The sequence below is a fragment of the Phoca vitulina genome, unplaced genomic scaffold (assembly GCF_004348235.1).
Source record: "Phoca vitulina isolate PV1807 unplaced genomic scaffold, GSC_HSeal_1.0 scaffold12, whole genome shotgun sequence".
NCBI classification, from domain to species: domain Eukaryota; kingdom Metazoa; phylum Chordata; class Mammalia; order Carnivora; family Phocidae; genus Phoca; species Phoca vitulina.
In genome coordinates this window covers 32,020,514-32,044,493 of record NW_022589715.1, presented here as the reverse complement: position 1 = coordinate 32,044,493, position 23,980 = coordinate 32,020,514, and the positions used below count along the sequence as shown (strand labels likewise).

The 23,980-nt window shown below is 37.8% G+C and overlaps 1 protein-coding gene across 2 annotated transcripts in view; it reads right to left on the bottom strand.

Moving 5' to 3' along the window:
• Nucleotides 1–23,980, bottom strand: part of WDPCP (WD repeat containing planar cell polarity effector) — a 399,135-nt gene that overhangs the window by 72,701 nt on the left and 302,454 nt on the right. For both annotated transcript variants that reach the window (XM_032410864.1, XM_032410865.1), the window contains one exon: nucleotides 19,758–19,860. In XM_032410864.1, the coding sequence (XP_032266755.1) occupies nucleotides 19,758–19,860 (103 nt within the window). The remainder of the gene's footprint in view (nucleotides 1–19,757; nucleotides 19,861–23,980) is intronic.

Here is a 23,980-nt window from a genome sequence, read left to right as displayed (position 1 = left end):
GGGGCATTGGGAGAGGGAGAAGCAGACTCCCCGCGGAGCAGGGAGCCGGATGTGGGGCTCCATCCCAGGACCCCAGGATCATGACGCGAACGCAAGGCAGACACTTAACCGCCTGAGCCACACAGGTGCCCCTATTTAAAGAGTTTAGAGGCAGGTGCTTGTAAAAATCGGGCATGGTAAAACTCAGATAAGAATAAACCCAGAGTTGCTGGAGTGGGGGGTGGGGTGGGAGGGATGGGGTGACTGGGTGATGGACACTGGGGAGGGTATGTGTTCTGGTAAGCGCTGTGAATTGTGCAAGACTGTTGAATCTCAGATCTGTACCTCTGAAACAAATAATGCAATATATGTTAAGAAAGAAAAAAAGAAGAAGAAGAATGTAGCAGGAGGGGAAGAATGAAGGGGGGGAAATCGGAGGGGGAGAAGAACCATGAGAGACAATGGACTCTGAAAAACAAACTGAGGGTTCTAGAGGGGAGGGGGTTGGGAGGATGGGTTAGCCTGGTGATGGGTATTGAGGAGGGCACGTTCTGCATGGAGCACTGGGTGTTATGCACAAACAATGAATCATGGAACACTATATCTAAAACTAATGATGTAATGTATGGGGATTAACATAACAATAAAAAAATTAAAAAAAAAAAAGAATATCAAAAAACAAAACTCTAAGGCTAAATAAAATAAAGTGAAAAGGAAAAAAAAATATTTCCATTTCTGTGAATATGTGGATTATATAGAGGAAGATGGTTCCACATTTTGCTATTTTCTTCTGCTAAATACTATTCTACAAGTCTCATTGTAACGCATAAACTGTTAGCTCTCCCCTCAAATGGCTATTACTTTTATAGTTACAGGTGTTTCACTGGGTGTATGATTACCCCACTGAAGACGCTTCCCAGACTTTAACACATAGGTGTAGTCTTATGACAAAGACTCCTAGAAGAAAACACAGGGAAAAGCTCTTTGACATGGGTCTTGGCAATGATATTTTTCTAAATGATATCAAAAGTGTAAGCAACAAAGGCAAAAATAAATAAGTGGAACAAATAAGTGGAACTACATCAAACTAAAGAGCTGCTGCACAGCAAAAGAAATAGTCCAAAAATGAAAAGCCAATTATTTGTGATCCATGTATCTGATAAGGAGTTAATATCCAAGATATACAGAGAACTCACAATTTAATAACAAAGAAACCCAATCTGAATAAAATATTAGCAGAAGACAGACATACAGAAGGCCAACAAGGTCATGAAAATGTGCTCAACATCACTAATCATCAGGGAAATGCAAATCAAAACTACAATGAGATAGCAGCACATACCTTTTAGAACGGCTAGCATCAGAAAGAGAATACATGTTGGTGATGATGCAGAGAAAAGGGAACCCTGGTGGTGAGAATGTAAATTGGTGCAGGTAATGTGGAAAACAGTATGGAGGTTCCTCAAAAAATTGAAAACAGAACTACCATATAATCCAGCCATCATACTTTTTGGTATATATACAAAGGAAATGAAAAATAACTGCACTCCCATGTTTATTACAGCATTATTCACAATAACCAAGACAGGCAAACAACCTAAGTGTTCGTCAATGGATGAGTGGATAAAGAGGCGATATGTATGTATGTGTGTGTGTGTATATATATGTTGATATATATGTATAAATTGAGCCATGAGAAGAAGGAAATCCTGCCATTCGCAACCACATGGATGGCCCTTGAGAGCATTATGTTAGGTGAAATAAGTCTGCAGAGGAAGACAAATACGTACCACGAGTCTTAAAAACCTTAACTTACAGAATTAGTAGAATAGTGGTTGCCAGGGGGTGGGCGTGGGAGAATTAAGGAGATGTTGATCAAAGGGTACAAATTTCCATTTATAAGAAATAGGTTTTGGGGAATCTAATGCACAGAATTGTGATTATAGTTAATCATACTATATTTCACTTAAAAATGCTAAAAGTGAAGAGTTAAGTCTCATCACAAAAAAGAAATGGTAATCATGTGATGATAGAAGTGTTAGCTAATACCGCTTTGGTGGTGATCATATTGCAGTTTCTGTGTATCAGAAACATGTTGTGCACCTTAAACTTACACAGTGTTATATGTCTACTGTATCTCATTGAAGTTTTTGAAAATCAAACAATACAAAATAAGATCAGAGGAATAAATATAAGAAGTATTAGACAACTATGAGAAATTACCAGGTATCATTGGCAAACATCAAAGACCTTTTTAAATGAAGAGCAATACCACATTCATGGCTGCACTATTCAATACTGTAAAAATGTCAATATTAGGTTAGTACAATTTCACTTAAAATACCTGGTAAAGCTGAGGTTCAAGGAAGTTGGTGGAGTAGGAGGATCTTGATGAGGATCTCATGCCATGAACACTGAGCTAACAGCTACATTTAAGCACGTAACTGAAAACCTGCAGACTGGCAGAACAGGCCTTCTGCAGTTAATTGTAGAGAGGAAGCCACGTTGTAAAGGGTAGGAGGGGCAGAGACACAGTTGGGAACCAAACCCCCAGCGAGACTAAACACAAATCGGAGGAACACCAAAAGCAGGGAGAAAGGAGAGGATCAGACCCCACATCAGGTATTCACGCACTGGGAAGATGAGTCTCCATAACATCTGACTTCGAAAATCAGAGCAGCTTAAATCTGGGTTCTTTAAACATCAGTGGGCCTAACTCTGGGAACACTGAAGGATGACCGTAAACTCAGTCCCCACCATTAGAGTGAGCCTAATAACTTGGCCAGAGACACAGCACAGAAGCAGCAGTTTGAAAAGTGCCTGAAGCATACACAAAGATTTCTTTACTCATCTCAGAATATGCACTGAAAGGGAAGGGATTTCAGGATATTTCTCCAGGAGCAAAAGTGCTGGCAGGTGTCCTTTCTCTTCCTCTCTCCCAAACTATCTGGACACTTGTGGGAGCCAGTGGTAACACTCTCCACCTCCCTTGCCAGCACTAGCAAGCCTACCCTTGTGTTCTACATGGATCTGCCTGCCTCAACAGGCATCCGTCCAAAGTGGCTGCAAGTAGCCATGGCAGGGACCAGCACCATTGCAAAGTGGCACCTGCCCCGGTGAGAGTGTAAGATAACCCCACACACCAGTGTGCCAGCAGTTCCAACAGCCAAACCTTTTAAGTGGCTGTGCAGGGAGAAAGCCCCGCTGCTTGGTACACCTGCAATTGCAGATATCTAGTCTCACTGCTCACCTTGCCCATCAACAAAAGCCTCTCGGCCATGCAGAAAGCAAGTTCTGCCATTCAGTGTACCTGCAGCTGTGCACTGGCTAATTACAGACAGCTAGCTTGACCACTGACCCTGCCCACCTACAAGTGTCTCATCAGCACAGAGACCAGTCCCTGTCTGGTGCACCCACAGCAGGCAAAGTGGGTCAGCAGGCTGGTCTGAAGACAAACCTGGCTCATTCACAACTGCAGGGTGCATGTGGCCCACATAGCACACAGCCCTAGAGTGCCTAGTTCTGGTGACCAATGGGGATTGCACTCTAGAGCACCACAGGACCTCTCCTACACAAGGCCACTACTCTCAAGACCAGGAAATGTGTCTGATTTTCTAATACAGAGAAACAAACACAGAGAGACTTAGAAGAAATGTTAAAGGGAATTCTTTGGGTGGAAAGAAAAGGCCATAACTAGAAATAAGAAAATTGTAAAGGAAAAAATTTCACGGGAAAAGTAAACACACAGTAAAGGTAATAAAAGATCCACTATAAAACCAGGATGGAGGTTAAAACACAAAAGCAGTAAGAGCAAATATATCTACAAAAACCAGTCGAGATACACAGAAAAATTATAAAATATGACATCATATACATAAAACATGCACGGGCGAGTGAAAATTTAGTGCTTTTAGAATGTGTTTGGACTTACACAAACATCAACTTAATATAGACTGCTATATACATAATGGTAACCATATATCAAAAACCTATAATACACAAAAAAATAAAGCCTAGCATAACACTAAAGAAAGCCATGAAATTACAAGAGAAGAGAAGGAACAGAGAACAAGAACAACCAGAAAACAAGTAACAAAATGGCAGTAAGTATGTTCTCATCAGTAATTACTCTAAATTAAATGGCATAAACACTCCAAAAGACAGAGGGTGACTGAATGGATTAAAAAAATATAACAAGACTCATCTATGTGCTGCCTACAAGAGACTCACTTCAGACCTAATGACACAAAGTGAAGGGACAGAAAATGTATACCATGCAAATGGAAACAGAAACAAAAAACATAGCAATACTTATATCAGAAAAATTAGACTTTTAAAAAACTTCAGCATGAGACAAGGGCATTTCATAATGATAAAGGGATCAATCCAGCCAGAGGATATAACGGTTGTATATATCTTATGCACCCAACATTGGAATACATAGATACATAAAGGAAATACAAACATAATGAAAAATATTGACAGTAATACAATAATGTAAGGAACTTTAATACCACACTTACATCAAAGGATAGATCATCCAGACAGAAAATCAACAAGGAAACATTGACTTTGAATGACACATTAGACCAGGTGGACTTATTAACACATTCATACAGAACATTCCATCCAAAAACAACAGAATATACATACTTTTCAAGTGCACATGGAACATTTTCCAGGATAGATCACAAGTTAGGCCACAAGTCTCAATAAATAGAAGACTAGTATCATTTGATATTTTCTGACCATAACACTATGAAACTAGAAATTAATCACAAGAAAAAAACTGGAAAAACACAAATATGTGGAGGCTAAAAAACATGCTACAAAACAATTAGTCAACAAAAAAAATCAAAGAAGTCAAAAAACAAATGAAAACACAACAGTTCAAAATCTTTGGGATGCAGCAAAAGCTGTTCTAAGAGAGAACTTCAGAGTGATACGGGCCTACCACAAGAAACAAAAATTTCAGACAACCTAATTATACCTAAGAGAGCCAGGAAAAAGAACAAAATCTAAAGCTAGTAGAAAGAAGGAAATAAAGATGCGAGCAGAAGTAAATGAAATACAGACTGTAAAACAATAGAAAACATCAATGAAACCAGGAACTGGTTCTTTGAAAAGATCAACAAAATTGATAAACCTTTAGCCAGATTCATCAAGAAAAAAAGAGGACTCAAAATCAGAAATAAAGGAGGAAATGTAACTGACACCACAGAAATATAAAGGATTATTAAGAGGATATTATGCAAAATTATATGCCAACACACTGGACAACCTAGAAGAAATGGATAAATTCCTGGAAACATATAATCTTCCAAAACTCACTCAGGAACAGACAAAATTTGAACAGACTGATTACCAGTAATGGAATTAAATCAGTAATGAAAAAACTCCGAACAAACAAAAGTCCAGAAGCAGACGGCCTCAGTGAACTCTACCAAACACTTAAGAAGGAAAAGTTCCAAATTCCTACAAGGCCAGCATTACCCTGATATCAAAACTAAACAAAGACACTAAAAAAAAAAAAGAAAGAAAAAAAAAGAGAATTTCAAACCAATACCCTGATGCATATAGATGTAAAAATCTTCAACAAATATTAGCAAGCTGAATTTAAAAACATTAAAAGGATCATTTGCCATGATCAAGTGGCATTTATTCCAGGGATGCAAGAGTGGTTCAGTATTCACAAACCAACCAATGTGATAAACCACATTAACAAGATGATAAAAAATCATATGATCACCTCAAAAGATGCAGGAAAAGTGTTTGAAACAATGCAACATCCACTCATGATCAAAACTCTTAACAAAGTGGGTATAGAAGGACCATACCTCCACATAATAAAGCCCATATATGAAAAAGCCACAGCCAACTCATATTCAATAGTGAAATTACCTCTAGGATCAGGAACAAGACAAGCCTATCCTTTCTCACTCATTTTATTCAACATAGTCCTGGAATTAGTAGGCACAGCAATCAGACAAGAAAAGGAAATAAAAGCCATCCAAATTGGTAAGGAAGAAGTAAAAACCCTAAAAACTCCACCAAAAATTTATTAATGAATTGAGTGAAGTCCCAGGCTACAAAATCAATACAGAGAAATCTGTTGCATTTCTATATACTAATAAACAGCTATCAGAAAAATTAAGAAAACAATCCCATTTACAATTTCAGCAAAAAATAAAATATCTACAAATAAACTTAACCAAGGAGGTAAAAGACCTGTACTCTGAAAATTATGAAACACTGATGAAAGAAATTGACAATGACATAAATAAATGGAAAAATACCACGCTCATGGATTGGAAGAACCAATATTGTTAAAATGTCCATAATATCCAAAGCAATCTACATATTCAATCAAATCCTTATCAAAATACCAATAATATTTTTCACAATCCCAGATTTCAAGTTACTATAAAGCTATAGTAATAAAAACAGTACAGTACTGGCACACACACACACAAAAAATAGATCCATGAGAATAGACAGCCCAGAAATAAGCACTCACTTATATGGCCAATTAATCTTTGACAATGGAGGCATGAGGAAAAGACAATCTCTTCAATAAATGGTGCTAGGAAACTATACCAGTTTATCACACCATACACAAAAACTAACTCAAAATGGTTGAAAGACCAAAATACGAGACCTGAAACCATAAAGCTTCCCCAAGAAAACATAGCTAGTAATGTCTTTGACATCAGCCTTAGCAGTATTTTACTGGATAATTTTTTCTCCCCAAGCAAGAGAAACAAAAGCAAAAATAAACAATGGGGACTACATCAAACTAAAAAGCTTTTGCATAGTGTAGGAAACCATCAACAGAACATAAAGAGAACCTAGTGAATGGGAGAAGGTATTTGCAAATGATATATCTGATAAGGGATTAACATCCAAAGTATATAAAGAATTCATATGACCCCCCCCCAAAGCCCCAAATAATCCAATTAAAAATGGGTAGAAGACCTGAACAGACATTTTTCCAATGAAGACATACAGACAGCCAAAAGACACATGAAAAGATGCCCACCATCACTAATCATCAGAGGAATAAAAATCAAAACGACAATGAGATATCAATTCAAACCAATCAGAATGGCTAGTATCAAAAAGACAAAAGTGTTGGTGAGGATGTGGGTAAAAGAGACCAGTCATGTACAGTTGGTGGGATATAAATTGGTGTTGCCACTATGAGAAACAGTATGGAGGTTCATCAAAAAATTAAAAATGGAAATACCATACAACCCAATAATTATATACCTGAGTTTTTCTGAAGAAAGTGAAAACACTAATTCAAAAAGATTTATGTACCTTTTTTGCATAATAATTTACAATAGCCAAGATATGAAAGCAATGCAAGTGGGCAATAGATGAAGGGATAAATACAATGTGATTTGTTTGTATGTATGCATGTGGGTACACACGTACATGCACGCACACACACACACATTGGAATAATACTGAACCATAATAAAAAAAAATGAAATCTTGCCATTTGAGACAACATGAATGGACCTAGAGAGTATCATGCTAAGTGAAGTAAGTCAGACAGAGAAAGACAAATACCACATAATTTCATTTATATGTGGAATCTAAAAAACAAAACAACTGAACAAACTGACTCATAAATATAAGAAATTGGTGGCTGCCACAGGGAGGTGGGTAGTAATAATCAAAATAAGTGAAAGAGATTAAGAACTACAAACTTCCATTTGCAAAGTAAGTCACAAGCATGAAAAGTATATAGGGAATATAGTGAATAATATTGTTATGAGTTTGGATGGTGACAGAGTACACTAACCATGCTTATCATTTTGTAAGTATATAATTGTTGAATAACTATGTTGTACACCTTAAGCTAATATTATATGTCAGTTATATTTCAATAAATACATAAAGATTTAAAGCCAGAATTCCTTAAAACAGTGAGATACTGGGTCCAAGATGGCGATGTAGGGAGACCCTAAACTTACCCTTCTCCACAGATATGCCAAATCTATACCTATTTATACAGCAATTCCTCCAGAAGAACTAAGGGCTGGTAGAACAGTTTCCTCACAACAAAAGAGTGACCACATAGACAATGGCAATATAGATAGAGACATGGCAATGAAAGGACCACCCACTCCTGATGCTGCAAATGGGGAGAGACAGTACTGAGGGACCATAAGCAGATTTGTCTGCCCTGTGGTACAGAACAAAAGCTGCAGTTTAAAAGGGTAACTAGAGGGGCGCCTGGGTGGCTCAGTCGGTTAAGCATCTGCCTTTGACTCAAGTCATGATCCCAGGGTCTTGGGATCGAGTCCCGCATCAGGCTCCCTGCTCAGCCGGGAGTCTGCTTCTCCCTGCCCCTCCCCTCCCCGCTCGTGCATGCACACTCACTCTCTCTCACAAAAATAAAATCTTAAAAAAAGTAAAAGGGTAACTAGAATACAAGTGAAGAAGCCCTAGAACCCTCCCAAACAGTAGGGGAGCTGCTAGAATTCTTTCCAGGTCAAAGGGGCAGGAGACTGCCACAGTTTATGCTCTCCTCAACCTTGATGGCACAGAGTGGAGCAGGGTCTGCACACTACAGCCAGTCTGCAGTCTGTGAGTTTTGGGTCCCTAGGCCACTCCAGACCTAGATAAAAAAAGCCATGGTTTAAAAAAGTGACTAAAATATAAAGGAACTAGCCCTAAGACCCTACCAAATGGTGGAGGAGCGGTGGGTCAGAAAGGCTGGTGAGCACTAAGGTTTACATTCCCCTTCCACCTTGATAGTATGGATAGGACTAGGGTCGATGGCCTACTAGATGGCCTACCACTTCTGTGAGCCCTGTGCCCCTAGCTCACACTAGCCCCGGCCATTCCAAGGTGGCCCCAGTGCAGTGCATACTGCAGTTCCAGCATATCACCAAGGTGGCACAGGCACAATGCATCCTAGAACACCCTGGCTCAGAGTTCATCAGGACCTCCTGGCTCATAGTTGCTTTGGATCCAGCCACCCTGCCAAGGTGCCCCCATGCAAATAGCACCCCAGGACACCATAGTTTGTACCTGCTTCAGCTTTTCTGCCAGAGCACTTTCTGTGTGGGGAGTCTTGGGACCGTCCCAGCCCATGCCCACTTCAGAAATGGCCATCCCACTAAGGCAGCCCCAGCACGGAGTGCCCTGTGACGCCTAACTCATGCCAGCCACAGTGCCACCCAGTGAACCGAAGTTACCAGGCACACACAGCCTACGCAGGGTACAACCATACACAAGACCATTCCTTCACATTTCAGAGAAGCAGCTGTTCTGCATAATTCATAGAAACAGCCACAGAAAGTCAGCCAAAATGAGGAGACAGAGAAATATGCCCCAAATGAAAGAACGAGACAAAAACTTCAGAAAAAGAAGTAAAAGAAACAGATAAGCAATATGCCTGATAAAGAATTTAAAGTAATGATCATAAAGATGTTCACTGTATAAAGAGAATAGTGGAAGAACTGAGAGAGAACTTCAACAAAGAGAAAATATGAGAAAGAACCAATCAGAATTGAATACAATAACTGAAATGAAAAATATACTGGAGGAAATCAATAGTTTCGTGGATGCAGAAAAATGGATCAGTGATCTGGAAGACATGGTAATGGAAAGCACCCAATCTGAACAGCATAAAGAAAAAAAGAATTTTTAAAAAATGAGGATAGGTTAAGGGATCTCTTGGATAATATCAAGTAAACAAAGATTCACATTATCCCAGAAGGTGAAGAAAGAAAGGGCCAGAAAACTTATTTGAAGAAACAGATGAAAATTTCTCTAACTTGGGGAAGGAAACAAACATCCAGGTTCAAAAAGCACAAAGAGTTCCAAACAAGATGAACCTAAGGAGGTCCATACCGCAACCTATAATATTTAAACCATCAAAGATTAAATACAGAATCTGAAGGGAGCAAGAGAAAAGTTACATACAAGGGACCTCACAAGGCTAACAGCTGATTTTTCAGCAGAAACTTTGCAGGTCAAAAGAGTGGCATTATATATTCAGAATGCTGACAGGAAAAACCTGCAACCAAGTTATATTCTACCCAGCAAGGTTATCATTCAAAATTGAAGGAGAGGGAAAGTGTTTCCTAAACAAACAAAAGTTTAAAAAGTTTATGACCACTAAACCAGCCGTACAGGAAATGTTAAATGGACTTCTTTAAGTGGCAAAGGCCATAATTAGGAGAAATATAGGAATTAAAAAATGTAATACCTAATAACATATACATAAAACATGGAAAGGGTAATAAAAGTGCTTTTTTTTAAAGATTTTATTTATTTGTCAGAGAGACAGAGAGAGAGTGTGTGCACACAAGCAGGGGGAGTGGCAGGCAGAGGGAGAAGCAGGCTCCCCACTGAGCAAGGAGCCCGATATGGGACTCGATCTCAGGACCCTGCGATCATGACCCGAGCCAAAGGCACACACTTAACTGACTGAGCCACCCAGGCATCCCAAAAGTGCTTTTAGAATGTGTTTGAATTTAAGTTACCATGAACTTAATACAGACTTCTATATACATAGGGTGTTATATACGAACCTCCTGGTAACCACAAACCCATACTTACAATAATGTAAGGGAATTTATTACCCCACTTACATCAAAGGATAGATCATCCAGACAGACTATCAATAAGAAAACAGTGTCTTGGTGGGAATGCAAACCAGTACAGCCACTCTGGAAAACAGTATGGAGGTTCCTCAAAAAGTTAAAAATAGAACTACCCTATGATCCAGCAACTGTACTACTAGGGTTAACCCAAAGGATACAAAAAATACTAATTCAAAGGGACACATGCACCCAAATGTTTATAATAGAATTATCAACAATAGCCAAATTATGGAAAGAGCCCAAATATCCATCAACTGATGAATGGATAAAGAAGAGGTGGTATGGTATGGCATGGAATATTATTCAGCCGTCAAAAAGAATGAAATCTTGCCATTTGCAACAACGTGGATGGAGCTAGAGAGTATTATTCTAAGTGAAATAAGTCAGAGAAAGACACCACATAATTTCATTCATGTGTGCAATTTAAGAAACAAAACAAATGGGGGGAAAAGAGAGGCAAACCAAGAAACAGATCCTTAACTATAGAGAACAAAATGATGGTCACTGGAAGGTAGATGGGGGCAGGGGCGTTAAACAGACACTTGTTGTGATGAGCACTGAGTATTGTAAGTGATGAATCACTAAATTCAACCCCTGAAACTAATATTGCACTGTATGTTAACTAGCTGGAATTTAAAAAAATTTTTTTTGTAAAAAAAAAAAACAGTATCTTCGAAAAAACAAATGAGACCAGATGGACTTAACAGATATGTACAGAACCTTCCACCTAAAACCAACAGAATACACATTCTTTTCACATGCACATGGAACATTTTCTGGGGTAGATCACAAATGATGCCACAAAACAATTCTCAATAAATAGAAGACTGGTATCAGATGCATCTTTTCTGACCACAACACTATGAAACTAGGAATCAATCAAGAAAAAAACCTGGAAAAACACAAATATATGGAGGCTAAACAACAGGCTACAAAACAGTTTGTCAACAAAAACAAAAAATCAAACAGGAAATCAAACAAATGGAAAAAATGAAAATGAAAACACAATGTTCAAAATCATTGAGATGCAATGAAAACAGTTCTAAGAGGGAAATATATGTCAATACTGAGATACCTCAAGAAACAAGAAAAATCTCAAACAGTGTAACCTTACAATTATAAGGAACTAGAAAAAGAACAAGCAAAACCCAAGATGAGTATAAGGAAGGGAAAAATAGAGATCAGAATAGAAATATATGAAATAAGGACTAAAAAAACAATAGAAAAGATCAGAGAAACCAAGAGCTGTTTTTTTTAAAAGATCTACAAAATTGATAAACTTTTAGCCAGATTCATTAGAAAAAAAAGAGAGGATCCAAATAAATAAATTCAGAAATAAAAGAGGAGAGGTAACAAAATACTACAAAAATACAAGGATTAGAAGAGACTACTACAAAAAATTATATGCCAACAAATTGGACAACCTAGAAGAAATGGATAAATTCCTAGAAACGTAATCTTCCAAAACTGAATCAAGAAGAAATAGAAAATCTGAACAGACCAATTAGTAGTAACGAAATTGAATCCATAATCAAAAGACTCCCAATAAACAACAGTTCAAGACCAGATGGATTCACTGGTGAATTTTACCAAATGTTTAAAGAAGTCAGTACTGGGGTGCCTGGGTAGCTCAGTCAATTGAGCATCCGACTCTTGGTTTTAGCTTGGGTCATGATCTCGGGGTTGTGGGATTGAGCCCCACATCAGGCTCTGTGCTCACTGCGGAGTCTGTTTGTCCCTCTCCCTCTGTTCATCCCCCTGTCATATGACCTCTCAGTCTCTCTCTCAAATAAAAAAATAAAGTCTTAAAAAAAAATAAAGAGTGAGTACCTATTTTCCTTAAACTATTCCAAAAAACAGAAGAGGAGGGAAACTTCCACATATATTCTATAAGACTAGCATACCTTGATACTAAAACCAAAGACACTTTGTTACAAAGAAAGAAAACTACAGGCCAATAACCCTGATGAACAAAGATGTATAAACCCTCTACAAAATATTAGCAAACAACATTGAATGATACATTAAAAGGATCATTAACTACAATTAAGTGGGCTTTATTCCAGAAAGGCAAGGATGATTCAGTATTTGCAAACCAATCAATGTGCTAAACCACATTAACAAAATGAAGGATAAAAATCACATGATCATTTCAAAGATGTAAAAAAAAAAGCATTTGATAAAATTCAACATCTGTTTCTGATAAAAGCTCTTAATAAAGTGGGTTTACAGGAACATGCCACAATATAATACAGGCCATATATGAAAAACCCACAGCTAACATAATGGTGAAATGCTGAAAGCTTTTCCTCTAAGAACTCAAATAAAACTAGGATGTCCACTCTCACCACTTTCATTGAACACAGTACTGGAAGTCATAGCCACAGCAATCAGACAAGAAAAAGAAATAAGAGGCATCCAAGTTGGTAAAGAATAAGTTAAAATGTCACCATTTGCAGATACAATACTACACATGGAAAACCCTAAAGACTCCACCAAAAAACTACTAGAAATGATAACCTCAGTAAGATTGCAGGACACAAAATTAATACACATAAATCAGTTGCATTTCTATATACTAATAATGAAGTGGCAGAAAGAGAAATTTAAAAAAACAATCCCATTTACGATGGCACTAAAAAAATAAAATACGTAGGAAGAAACTTAACCAAAGAAGTGAAAGACCTGTACTCTGAAAACTATAAAATGTTGATGAAAGAAATTGAAGATGACACAAAAAATGGAGATATTCCATGCTCATGGATTGGAATAACCAATATTGTTAAAATGTTCATAATACCCAAAGCAGTCTGCAGTTTCAATGCAATTCTTATTAATACCAACAGCTTTTTCCCCCCACAGAACTAGAATAATCAAAAATTGGTATAGAACAACAAAAGACCCCAAATAGCCAAAGCAATCTTGAGATGTATCACAATCCCAGATTTCAAGATACAGTATAAAGCTGTAGTAATCAAAAACAGCACGGTACTGACACAAAAACAAATAGATCCATGACATAGAATAGACAGCCCAGAAATAAACCCACACTTATAAGGTCAATTAATCTTCAACAAAGGAGGCAAGAATGTACAATGGAGAAAAGACAGTCTCTTCAACAAATGGTGCTAGAAAACTGGACAGCTATATGCAACAGAATGAAACTGGACTACTTTCTTACACCATACAAAAAAATAAGCTCAAATTGTATTAAAGACCTAAATGTTAGACCTAAAAGCATAAAACCTTAGAAGAAAACATAGGTAATAATTTCTTTGACAGCAGCCTTAGCAGTAATTTTCTAGACCTCTCTCTTCAGGCAAGGGAAACAGATGCAAAAATAAACTATTGGGACTACACCAAAATAAAAAGCTATTGCCTTTTTCTCTAAGAAAAGCAAAGGAAATTATCCACAAAACAAAAAGCAACCTACTGAATGGGATTAGATATTTGCAATGATCCATCTGACAATGAGTTAATAGTCAAGATATATTAATAATGTATACAACCCACCCCCCAAAAAGCCCATCAAACAATCCAGTTAAAAAATGGAAAGAGTACTTACCTGAATATACATTTTTCCAAAGAAGACAAACAGATGGCCAATAGGTACATGAAACAGACCTCAACATTACTAATCAGCAGAAATATGCAAATCAAACCACCATGAGATATCACTTTATACCTTTCAGAATGGCTCTAATCAAAATGACAAGAAATAAGTGTTGTTGAGGATGTGGAAATAAAGGAACCTTCAGGCACTCTTGGTGGGACTGTAAGTTGGTAGAACCACTGTAGAAAACCATATGGATGCTTCTCAGAAAATTAAAAATAAAAATACTATATGATCCAGTAATTCCACTACTGGGTATTTACCCAAAGAAAATGAAAACACTAACCTGAAAAGATATATGTCCCCTGTGTATTGCAGTATTATTTATAATAGCCAAGATCTGGAAACAACCCAAGTGTCCATCAGTAGATGAATGGATATATGTGTATATACATATACACATATACACACACACCCTCAACCATAAAAAAGAGTAAGATCTTGCCATTAAGACAGCGTGGATGAACCTAGAGGATATGCTAAGTGAAATAAGTCAGACATAGATAAATACATGGGATCTAAAAAAAACAAAAAGCAGAAACAGACCCATAATAATAGAGAAAAACTGAGGGTGGGATGTGGGTGGGGGATGGGCAAATGAGTAAAGGGAGAGTGGAAGATAAAGGCTTCCAGTTACAGAATGAAGAAGTCATGGGGTGATATTTTTTTTTTTAACATATAATGTATTATTTGTTTCAGAGGTACAGTACAGGTCTTCAGGAGGGGAAGAATGAAGGGGGGGAAATCGGAGGGGGAGATGAACCATGAGAGACGATGGACTCTGAAAAACAAACTGAGTGTTCTAGAGGGGAGAGGGGTGGGAGGATGGGTTAGCCTGGTGGGTATTAAAGAGAGCACGTTCTGCATGGAGCACTGGGTGTTATACGCAAACAATGAATCATGGAACACGATGTAATGTATCGTGATTAACATAATAAAAAAAAAGAAATCATGGGATTGAAAGGTACAGGGAATCTAGTCAATGGTATTGTAATAGCGTTGTATGGTGACAGATGATAGCTACGCTTGTGGTGAGCATAACGTAAGATACAGACTTGTGGAATGTAACACTGTGTGTCAACTATACTTCAATTTAAAAAAAAAACACTGAGATATTTGTGCAAGTACAAAGAGACCAGTGAAATAAAGAGCCCAGGAACATTCTATATATACACTATCACATTTACAAAATATTAATGTCTTCCCCACCAGAATGGCTAAAATGCAAAGACAGACAATATCATGCATTGAGGATGGGGCAAGCTCTACTGTTATGGACTGCTGGTGAGAAGATAAGTTGTTACAACTCCCTAGGAAAACTGGAAATAGCTACTGTAGGGGAGCAGATTTTTCCACCATAAGCTATGCGTCTTTGGGATATGGAGAAAGGGGAACCATTTTGCACTGGTGGGTTGGTAGGAATGCAAACTGGTATAGCCACTCTGGAAAACAGGATGGAGGTTCCTTAAAAAATTGAAAATAGAACTACTCTATGACCCAGCAATCACACTACTAGATATTTACCCAAAGAATACAAAAATACTTCTTTGAAGGGGTACGTTTGCCCCGATGTTTCTAGTGGTTTTATCAACAACTGCCAAATTATGGAAAGAGCCCAAATGTCCATCGACTGATGAATGGATAAAGAAGAAGTGGTATATATATATACAATGGAATATTACTCAGCCTTAAAAAAGAATGAAATCTAATATTACACCACTGTATGTTAACTGGAATTTAAAAAGAAACTTAAAAAAATAAGAATATATAAATTTGATTAAAAAAGATATGCCTCTTTGGCATATTGATTATTCTAAGCTGGTATTTTTTTTTTAATTTTTTTATTGTTATGTTAATCCCCATACATTACATCATTAGTTTTAGATATAGTGTTCCATGATTCATTGTTTGTGCATAACACCCAGTGCTCCATGCAGAACGTGCCCTCCTCAATACCCATCACCAGGCTAACCCATCCTCCCAACCCCTCCCCTCTAGAACCCTCAGTTTGTTTTTCAGAGTCCATTGTCTCTCATGGTTCTTCTCCCCCTCCGATTTCCCCCCCTTCATTCTTCCCCTCCTGCTACATTTTTCTTCTTCTTTTTTTCTTTCTTAACATATATTGCATTATTTGTTTCAGAGGTACAGATCTGAGATTCAACAGTCTTGCACAATTCACAGCGCTTTCCAGAACACATACCCTCCCCAGTGTCCATCACCCAGTCACCCCATCCCTCCCACCCCACCCCCCACTCCAGCAACCCTCAGTTTCCTGAGATTAAGAATTCCTCATATCAGTGAGGTCATATGATACATGTCTTTCTCTGTTTGACTTATTTCGCTCAGCATAATACCCTCCAGTTCCATCCACGTCGTTGCAAATGGCAAGATCTCATTCCTTTTGATGGCTGCATAATATTCCATTGTATATATATACCACATCTTCTTTATCCATTCATCTGTCGATGGACATCTTGGCTCTTTCCACAGTTTGGCTATTGTGGACATTGCTGCTATAAACATCGGGGTGCACGTAGCCTTTTGGATCCCTACTTTTGTATCTTTGGGGTAAATACCCAGTAGTGCAATTGCTGGATCATATGGTTCTAAGCTGGTATTTTTTAAGAAACTGTAGACACAAGAATATCTCTGAAATCCCAGTTTCCCTCCCTTAAGAGACATTTCCATGTATAAGGGAAATCTCCATTTGTAAGGGTGTCTCCCTCAGTATCAGGAAGAGGGGGATGACTCTTAGATGCCTAGAAACTGTTAGCAGTGGAGAAGGCATGAACTTAAATCTGCATGACAACTTTAGCCTTTTTTACTATGCTTTTTATGGTAACCTCCCATAAATGATCCTCTACCTACATCTTCTCTTGTCTTTAGATGGAGATGGTATTTAAGGTGATGGCTTCAGCTATTTTGGTGAGATACTCCGTTTTCTTGGGTCTCTCCCATGTATACAGGAGGTATATATATTATTAAACCTTGTTTCATTTTCTATTAATCAGTCTTTTTTTTCCTTGGGTTTTTTTTAATTTAAATACAATTAGCCAACATTCTCTATTAATCAGTCTTGTGTAAATCTGGTTTTTAGTTTGGGTGGAAAAACCTTGAAGGACAGAGGAAAACTTTTTTCCTCTCCACACTACTAAAGCTGAATATATGAATATATCCTATGTCCCAGCAAATCCACTTTTAAGCACATACCCAGAAGATGTGTATACATCTGTTAAAAGACAAACACAAGTATATTCATAGCAACACTATTCACAATAAGCCCCAGACTTGAAAGAATTCAAATATCTGGGATAGAATAAATAAAATTGTATATGTTCATCTACTGGAATACTGTTATATAATAAAAAGGAAAGAATTACTTATATACAACAATATAAAAGAATCTCATAAAGTTAAGTGAAAGGAGCCAAAAACAAAAGAATAATATAGATTCCACTTATTTAAAATTTGAAAGAAAGGTAAAGCTAATCTATAGTATTATAAGTAAAGATAGTTCGGCTGGGATGTAGTATCTTAAAGTGGATATGAGAGGGCTTGTGTGGTCCTGGTAATGTATGTTACTTGGTCTGGATAATGGTTACAAGAATGTGTTTACTTTGTGAAAATCCACTGAGTTACATTTATGATTTGTGTGCTTTTCTGTATGTATGTTATACTATAATAAAAAATTTAAATAAAAAACTTTCAAATTGTTCAGATTATTATCATTGAACTTATCCTTTGGCAACTCTTGCTTTTAGTTATGTTGATGGCTACCACATGTGATAATTTTTACAGACTCTTCCACGTAGACTGAAATACTTCAACTTATTTATTTTTTTAAAAAGATCTTATTTCTTTCTTTGACGGAGAGAGAGAGAGAGCACAGCAGGGGGAGTGGCAGGCAGAGGTAGAGGGAGAAGCAGACTTTCCGTGGAGCAGGGAGCCCGATGCGGGACTCGATCCCAGGACCCTGGGATCATGACCTGAGCTGAAGGCAGATGCTTAACCGACGGAGCCACCCAGGCGCCCTTGAAATACTTCAACTTGAATGCTCTTGTTATATTACATAATTTACCTTCTTGCTTGCATCAAGCAACACTTTTGAAAGCCAAAAACTTAATTATTTTCTGCTTTCAGAAATGTTTGAGAGAGCAGAGTTGAACTAAATTGAAGGAACTTGAGAGAAAATTAGCTTTCCCCAGCATGATGTGGGCTATATGGAAGAACTAGACAGAAACTACAATTAAGAAACTAGAGATTCTTTCCTAATTCCTTTTCTAATTTTGAGTGGGAGTCACCCCAGTTTTCTAGAATAAAAGTGGAGTAGAACATTCATCTGAATGTTCCCTCTTGATAGTTACTGTTGTTACTGAATGGTATCTTTGTCAAGGGAGTAATCAAGGTCAGAGGGTAAAGCCCTGAAAAAAAAAGGCTGAAAGCAGGGAGGTACAGGGTTTCAGTGAAGAAAGATATTTGCTAGAAATGAGGCAGGGCTCAAAAAGACTCTGGCTAGGAAGTACCAGCTGGCTACAGGAATCTAATCAAAGCATTCACAGGGCACAGAAAGCATACTGGTGAATAGTGGAGTTTCTTCCTTTTTCTGAAATTTTGTGATAATTTCTTCACATTCCTTTTCAACCTTAGTAACTTTAAATAGCTTTAAAATGCAAAACCTCCATCCTTAAAGAGAAGCTGGCAATTGCTCCTTCTGGCTGCAAACAGCATTATAAAAACAAAGATGATCAATCACTGGAGAGGCTTGTTATAATAATTTGAAGCAAACTTACAAAGTAGAAATCTATTAAAACTTCCTTTCTCAGGAGTTCCACAAAGAAATGAATTCTTTTGCAATTCTGAGGGCCCTTTGCCTAATCTAGGAATAGTAAATACCAGGAAGAATAGGAATTGGGATGTCCAGAGATCAATAATTCCAGACTTAGTCACATTAGACAAACTAAGTTTAGGGAAAAGGAAGCTCATGTTGATATTATAATAGTTTTTAAAACTATCATTTTTATATATTATAAAGTTTTGTATGGACCTTTAGATTAAATAGGTTTCTGACTGGTCTTCTTTGGAAGACTACACTGTAAAACGACTAGTGGCTTCTAAAAGAAAACCAGTCACCCATCAAACCTAAAAGCCCATGTGAAATACTTTGATATAGGACAGAATTCTTTTGAGATATGACATGTCTATGTGTATAAATAATTATATAAGTTTCTGTGTTGGCTAATATTAATAACAGCACTTATGATAATAAACTACCTCAAAAATCTTATGAAAACAGTGTCTTTTTGACTTTTTGCTAAATGGTGATTAATCAGTGATTATTAATTTTTATATCAACACTGTTCCCACTTATATATCCATATTGTACTATTTACCCCGGCTTAATTCTTTTTTAAAAGTCACTTTCTTTACAAAGAAAGTAATTCAAATTAACCAACCGGGCCTTACAAACATAAATATACAAGATACTGAGTAAGTATTGACTGAAACAAAAAGCACTTAAAAAACCCAGCATTAATTCTTACCAACTCCAGAGGTTATTGATTCTGCATCAATGTCACTAGCTCTTTTTCTTGCCACTTCAGCTAGTGCCAATTCACCCTTATCTAGTGCAAAGTAATGGATGTCCTTTGGAAAAAAAACAAAATAAAAGATTAATCCAAATGAATCTTGGTCAAGTTACAAAGAAGATTTTGAGCAAAAGAGCTTACTGTTCAGATTACAAAACAGACATGGCTGATGAATATTTTTTGTGTTTTAATTCAGTTTTCTTTTCTAGTATAAGCAAATTTTCTTGAATTGTAGATTATAACTATTACCTAATAGCATTATTTAAATAAAGTTATTTTAATTCTTCAGGGAAAAAGACAAGTTTTTAAACCAAATGTTCAACATACTCAGTTTTGTCAGGAAATAAAAACATTTATTGCTATGTTCTTTGGTGAGATTTTAATATCTGAGATGACTTCTTCAAAATTCAATTGTATATAATATTATGATAAACATTTTACAAGAAATACAACTACACAAATTTGTCTCTGACATTTATGTGTCTGGCACATACTACTTTGTTAACATTGTTAATATTACTATTATCTTGAACTCATACAGTCAGCAAATAATCAGTGCCTACTAAGTGTTAGGCATTGTTCTGGAATATAGAGATCAATTACAATTCCATGTCTCAAGAAGCTGTGAGCCCAGTGGGGAGACAGATCATTGTGAACAGTTAATTACATAATGTGTGATAGGTTTTATAACAGATATTTGCACAAATATTTGCTGTGGAGCTAAAGAGAAGGAACTGATCCTTGCTCTGAGTCTTGAAGGACAAATAAGAGTTATGCTAGGAGGGAAAATAGAGAAAAAGCGACAGAATTAGTATCTGGTGCATATATATATATACAGAAGATTGAAAAAAAGTTGTGTTAGGCAATGGTATATCTTTGAATATGGAAGGAGTCTTAGATTGGATGTGTGGGAGAAAGCAGTGTAAAATACTACTAAAGTAGGTATAGCCACTAAAAAGGATTTTGAACTATTTTTGGTGTGCAAAAGATTGCTGGAATATTATTGCAATAAAAATGGAAAAAGAAGGGGCACCTGGGTGGCTCAGTCAGTTATGTGTCTGACTCTTGATTTCGGCTCAGGTCATGATCTCAGCTCAGGTCATGATCTCAGGGTCATGAGAGTGAGCCCTACATTGGGCTCCCTGCTCAGTAGGGAATCTGCTTGAGATCTCTCTTTCCCTCTCCCTCTCTCTCTAGAATAAAGAAATAAACCTTTTAAGAAATGGAAAAAGAATATAAACAACCAGTTTACAATGAAGAAATATAAATGGCCTATACTCATGAAAGATATTTCACTTTATTAATATTCAAATAAGTGTAATTGAAAAAATATAATTTCAAATTGTTTAAGTTTTTAAAAGTTCAGAATATTTACTGGCTGCAGAGACTTCCAGGGAAGATGGCAGAGTAGGAGGATCATTAGCTCACCTCATCCCATAAATACCACTAGATAACACCCACATCAGTGTAAATAACCCAGAAAATGACCCAAAGACTGACAGACCAGACTCTCTACAGGTAAACGCAGAGAAGCCACATCAAAGAGGGCAGGAAAAGTGGAGATGCTGTCAGGAGCCAAATGGACCCACAGGACTGTCCCCAGGAAGGAGGGACACTGCAGATGTGGAGAGGAGAGAGAAGCAGACCCCCACATCAGGCACACCAGGCACCTGAGGCACGGGGGACACACTGGGAAGACAAATCCTCATAACATTTGGCTTTGAAAACCAGAAGGGCCTAACTTCACGAGTTCTTACAGTCAATGGGGTATTACACCTGAACTTTAAAAATCAGTGGGCTTGGTTCTGGGAGAGCAGGGAGAACAACAGGAAACTGACTTCCTGCCCTTAATCTTTTTGACTACAAACAGCCCCACTGAAATACAGCATAGAAGCAGCAGTTTGAAAACCGCCCGAGGTATATGGGAATGAGATTTATTTACTAATCTCAGAGCATGTGCTGGAGAGGCAGGGATCTTTGGGAGACTTCTCCAAGAACAAAATGCTGCTCGGCACCATTTCACTCCCTTGTCCAACCCCCACCCCCAGCCTAAATATAGGATACCTGCAGGAACCAGCACAGTACCAACATGTTCCACCTAGCTTACTTACAGTGCACCCTGCCCTGGTGTGCTTCTGCAGATCTGCATCCCCACCCCCGCCAGTCTTGACAAGTTTTCCCAGGTGGCTGCAGGTCCTCTCCTTTAGTAGACTGGTGAAGACCATCCTGGCACCACATGCCCCACCCCTACATTCTACAGCAGACTTCCTTCCTCCAGTATGTCCTTGGCAGGATCCCATACAAAGTGGTACCACAAGACTGGCAGTGTGCAAACAGCCCTGACAGGGGTGAGCACCACTCCAAAGTAGAGGGTAAGATAACCCTACACTCCAATCCAACTGTGGCTCCAGAAGTGGGCTGGGAGCAGACATCAAGTCTGACTACAGGCTCCACCCACCAACAAAAACTCAGGGGCTAACACAGGGAAAGCACGTTGCAATTTGGTGCTACTGCATCTCTGGTAAATGCCTGGTTTGACTGAGCTCAAACCCAACATGGCCCCAGAATGGCCCATTTTCAACACAGTGATCAAACTCTGCACACAAAAGACAAAGAGAGTCATCATATATGACAGAATTAAAGGTAAATGCAGCTTAGCCACACAGTACTGCATGTGCAACACACACAGGACACACCCCTGAAGCTCCAGGTTCTGTGAACTGGGGACATTGCACTGCAAGGCACTACATGACCTCCTCTTCATAAGGCCACTACTTCCTTTTTTTCTTTTTCTTTTCTTTTTTTAAGATTTATTTATTTACTTTAAGAGAAACAGAGAGCGTTGCGGGGGGGGGGGAAGGGGAGGGAGAGAGAGAAGCCCCAGCAGACTCCCTGGTGAGCACAGAGCCCATGCGGGGCTCAATCCCACAATCCTGAGATCACAACCTGAGCTGAAATCAAGAGTTGGGTGCTTAACTGACTGAGCCACGCAGGCGCCCCTAAAGCCACTACTTTCAAGAGCAAGAGATATAGTGGACTTTACTAAAACACAGAAAAAGACACAGAGAGTTAGACAAAATGAGAGAGAGGAATATGTCCCAAATGAAAGAACAAGACAAAATCACAGTGAGATCTAAATGAAATGGAGATAGGAAATACACCTGATAGAGAATTTAAAGTAACGGTCATAAAGATATACTCAACTAGACTTGAGAAGAGTAGAGGAACTCAGTGATACCTTCAAAAAAGAGACAGAAAACATAAAAAAAGAACCAATGAGAGACGAAGAACTCAATAACTGAAATAAAAAATAAACTAGATGCAATAAATAGCAGAGTAGAGGAAGCGGAAGAACAGATCACGGACCTGCAAGAGAGTAACAGAAAGGAATCAAGCTGACTGGAAAAGAGGGACAAAAAATAATGAAAAATGAAAATAGATTAATGGAACTCAGCAACACCATCAAGCATAATAACATTTACATTATAGAAATCCCAGAGGAGGAGAGAGGGAAAAGGGACTGAAAGTTTATTTGAAGAGATAATAGCTGGAAACTCCCCAAATCTGGAGAAGGAAACAGAAATCTATACCCAGGAGGCACAGAGATTCCCCCAAAAATTAACCCAAAGAAGCCCACACCAAGACACATAGTAATTGAAATGGAAAAACAAAAAACAAACAAACAAAAAAAAAGAGAGAATTTTAAAAGCAGTAAGAGAAAACAGTTACATACAAGGGAAATCCTGTAAGACTGTCAGTGGATTCCTCAGCAGAAACTTGTAGGCTAGAAAGGAGTGGCATGATATATTCAAAGTGCTGAAAGAAAAAAACCCTGCAGCCAAAAATACTCTATCCAACATAGCAATCACTCATAATACAAGCAGAGAGAATTTCCCAAATAAAAATTAAAGGAATTCCTCACCCTAAATCAGCCCTATAAGAAATGTTAAAGGGGACTCTGAGTGGAAAGGCAAGCCCATAGGCAAGAGAAAGAAAAGTAGGAAGCAAAAAGGCACTAAAATTAAATATACCTATATAAATCAGTCAAGGGCCTCACAGAATAAAAGGATGTAAAGTAGGGCACCATATACATAAAACAGGGCTGGGAAAAGAGTAAAAACATAGTGCTTTTAGAATGGGTTCAAACTTAAGTGACCATCAACTAAACACAGACTGAT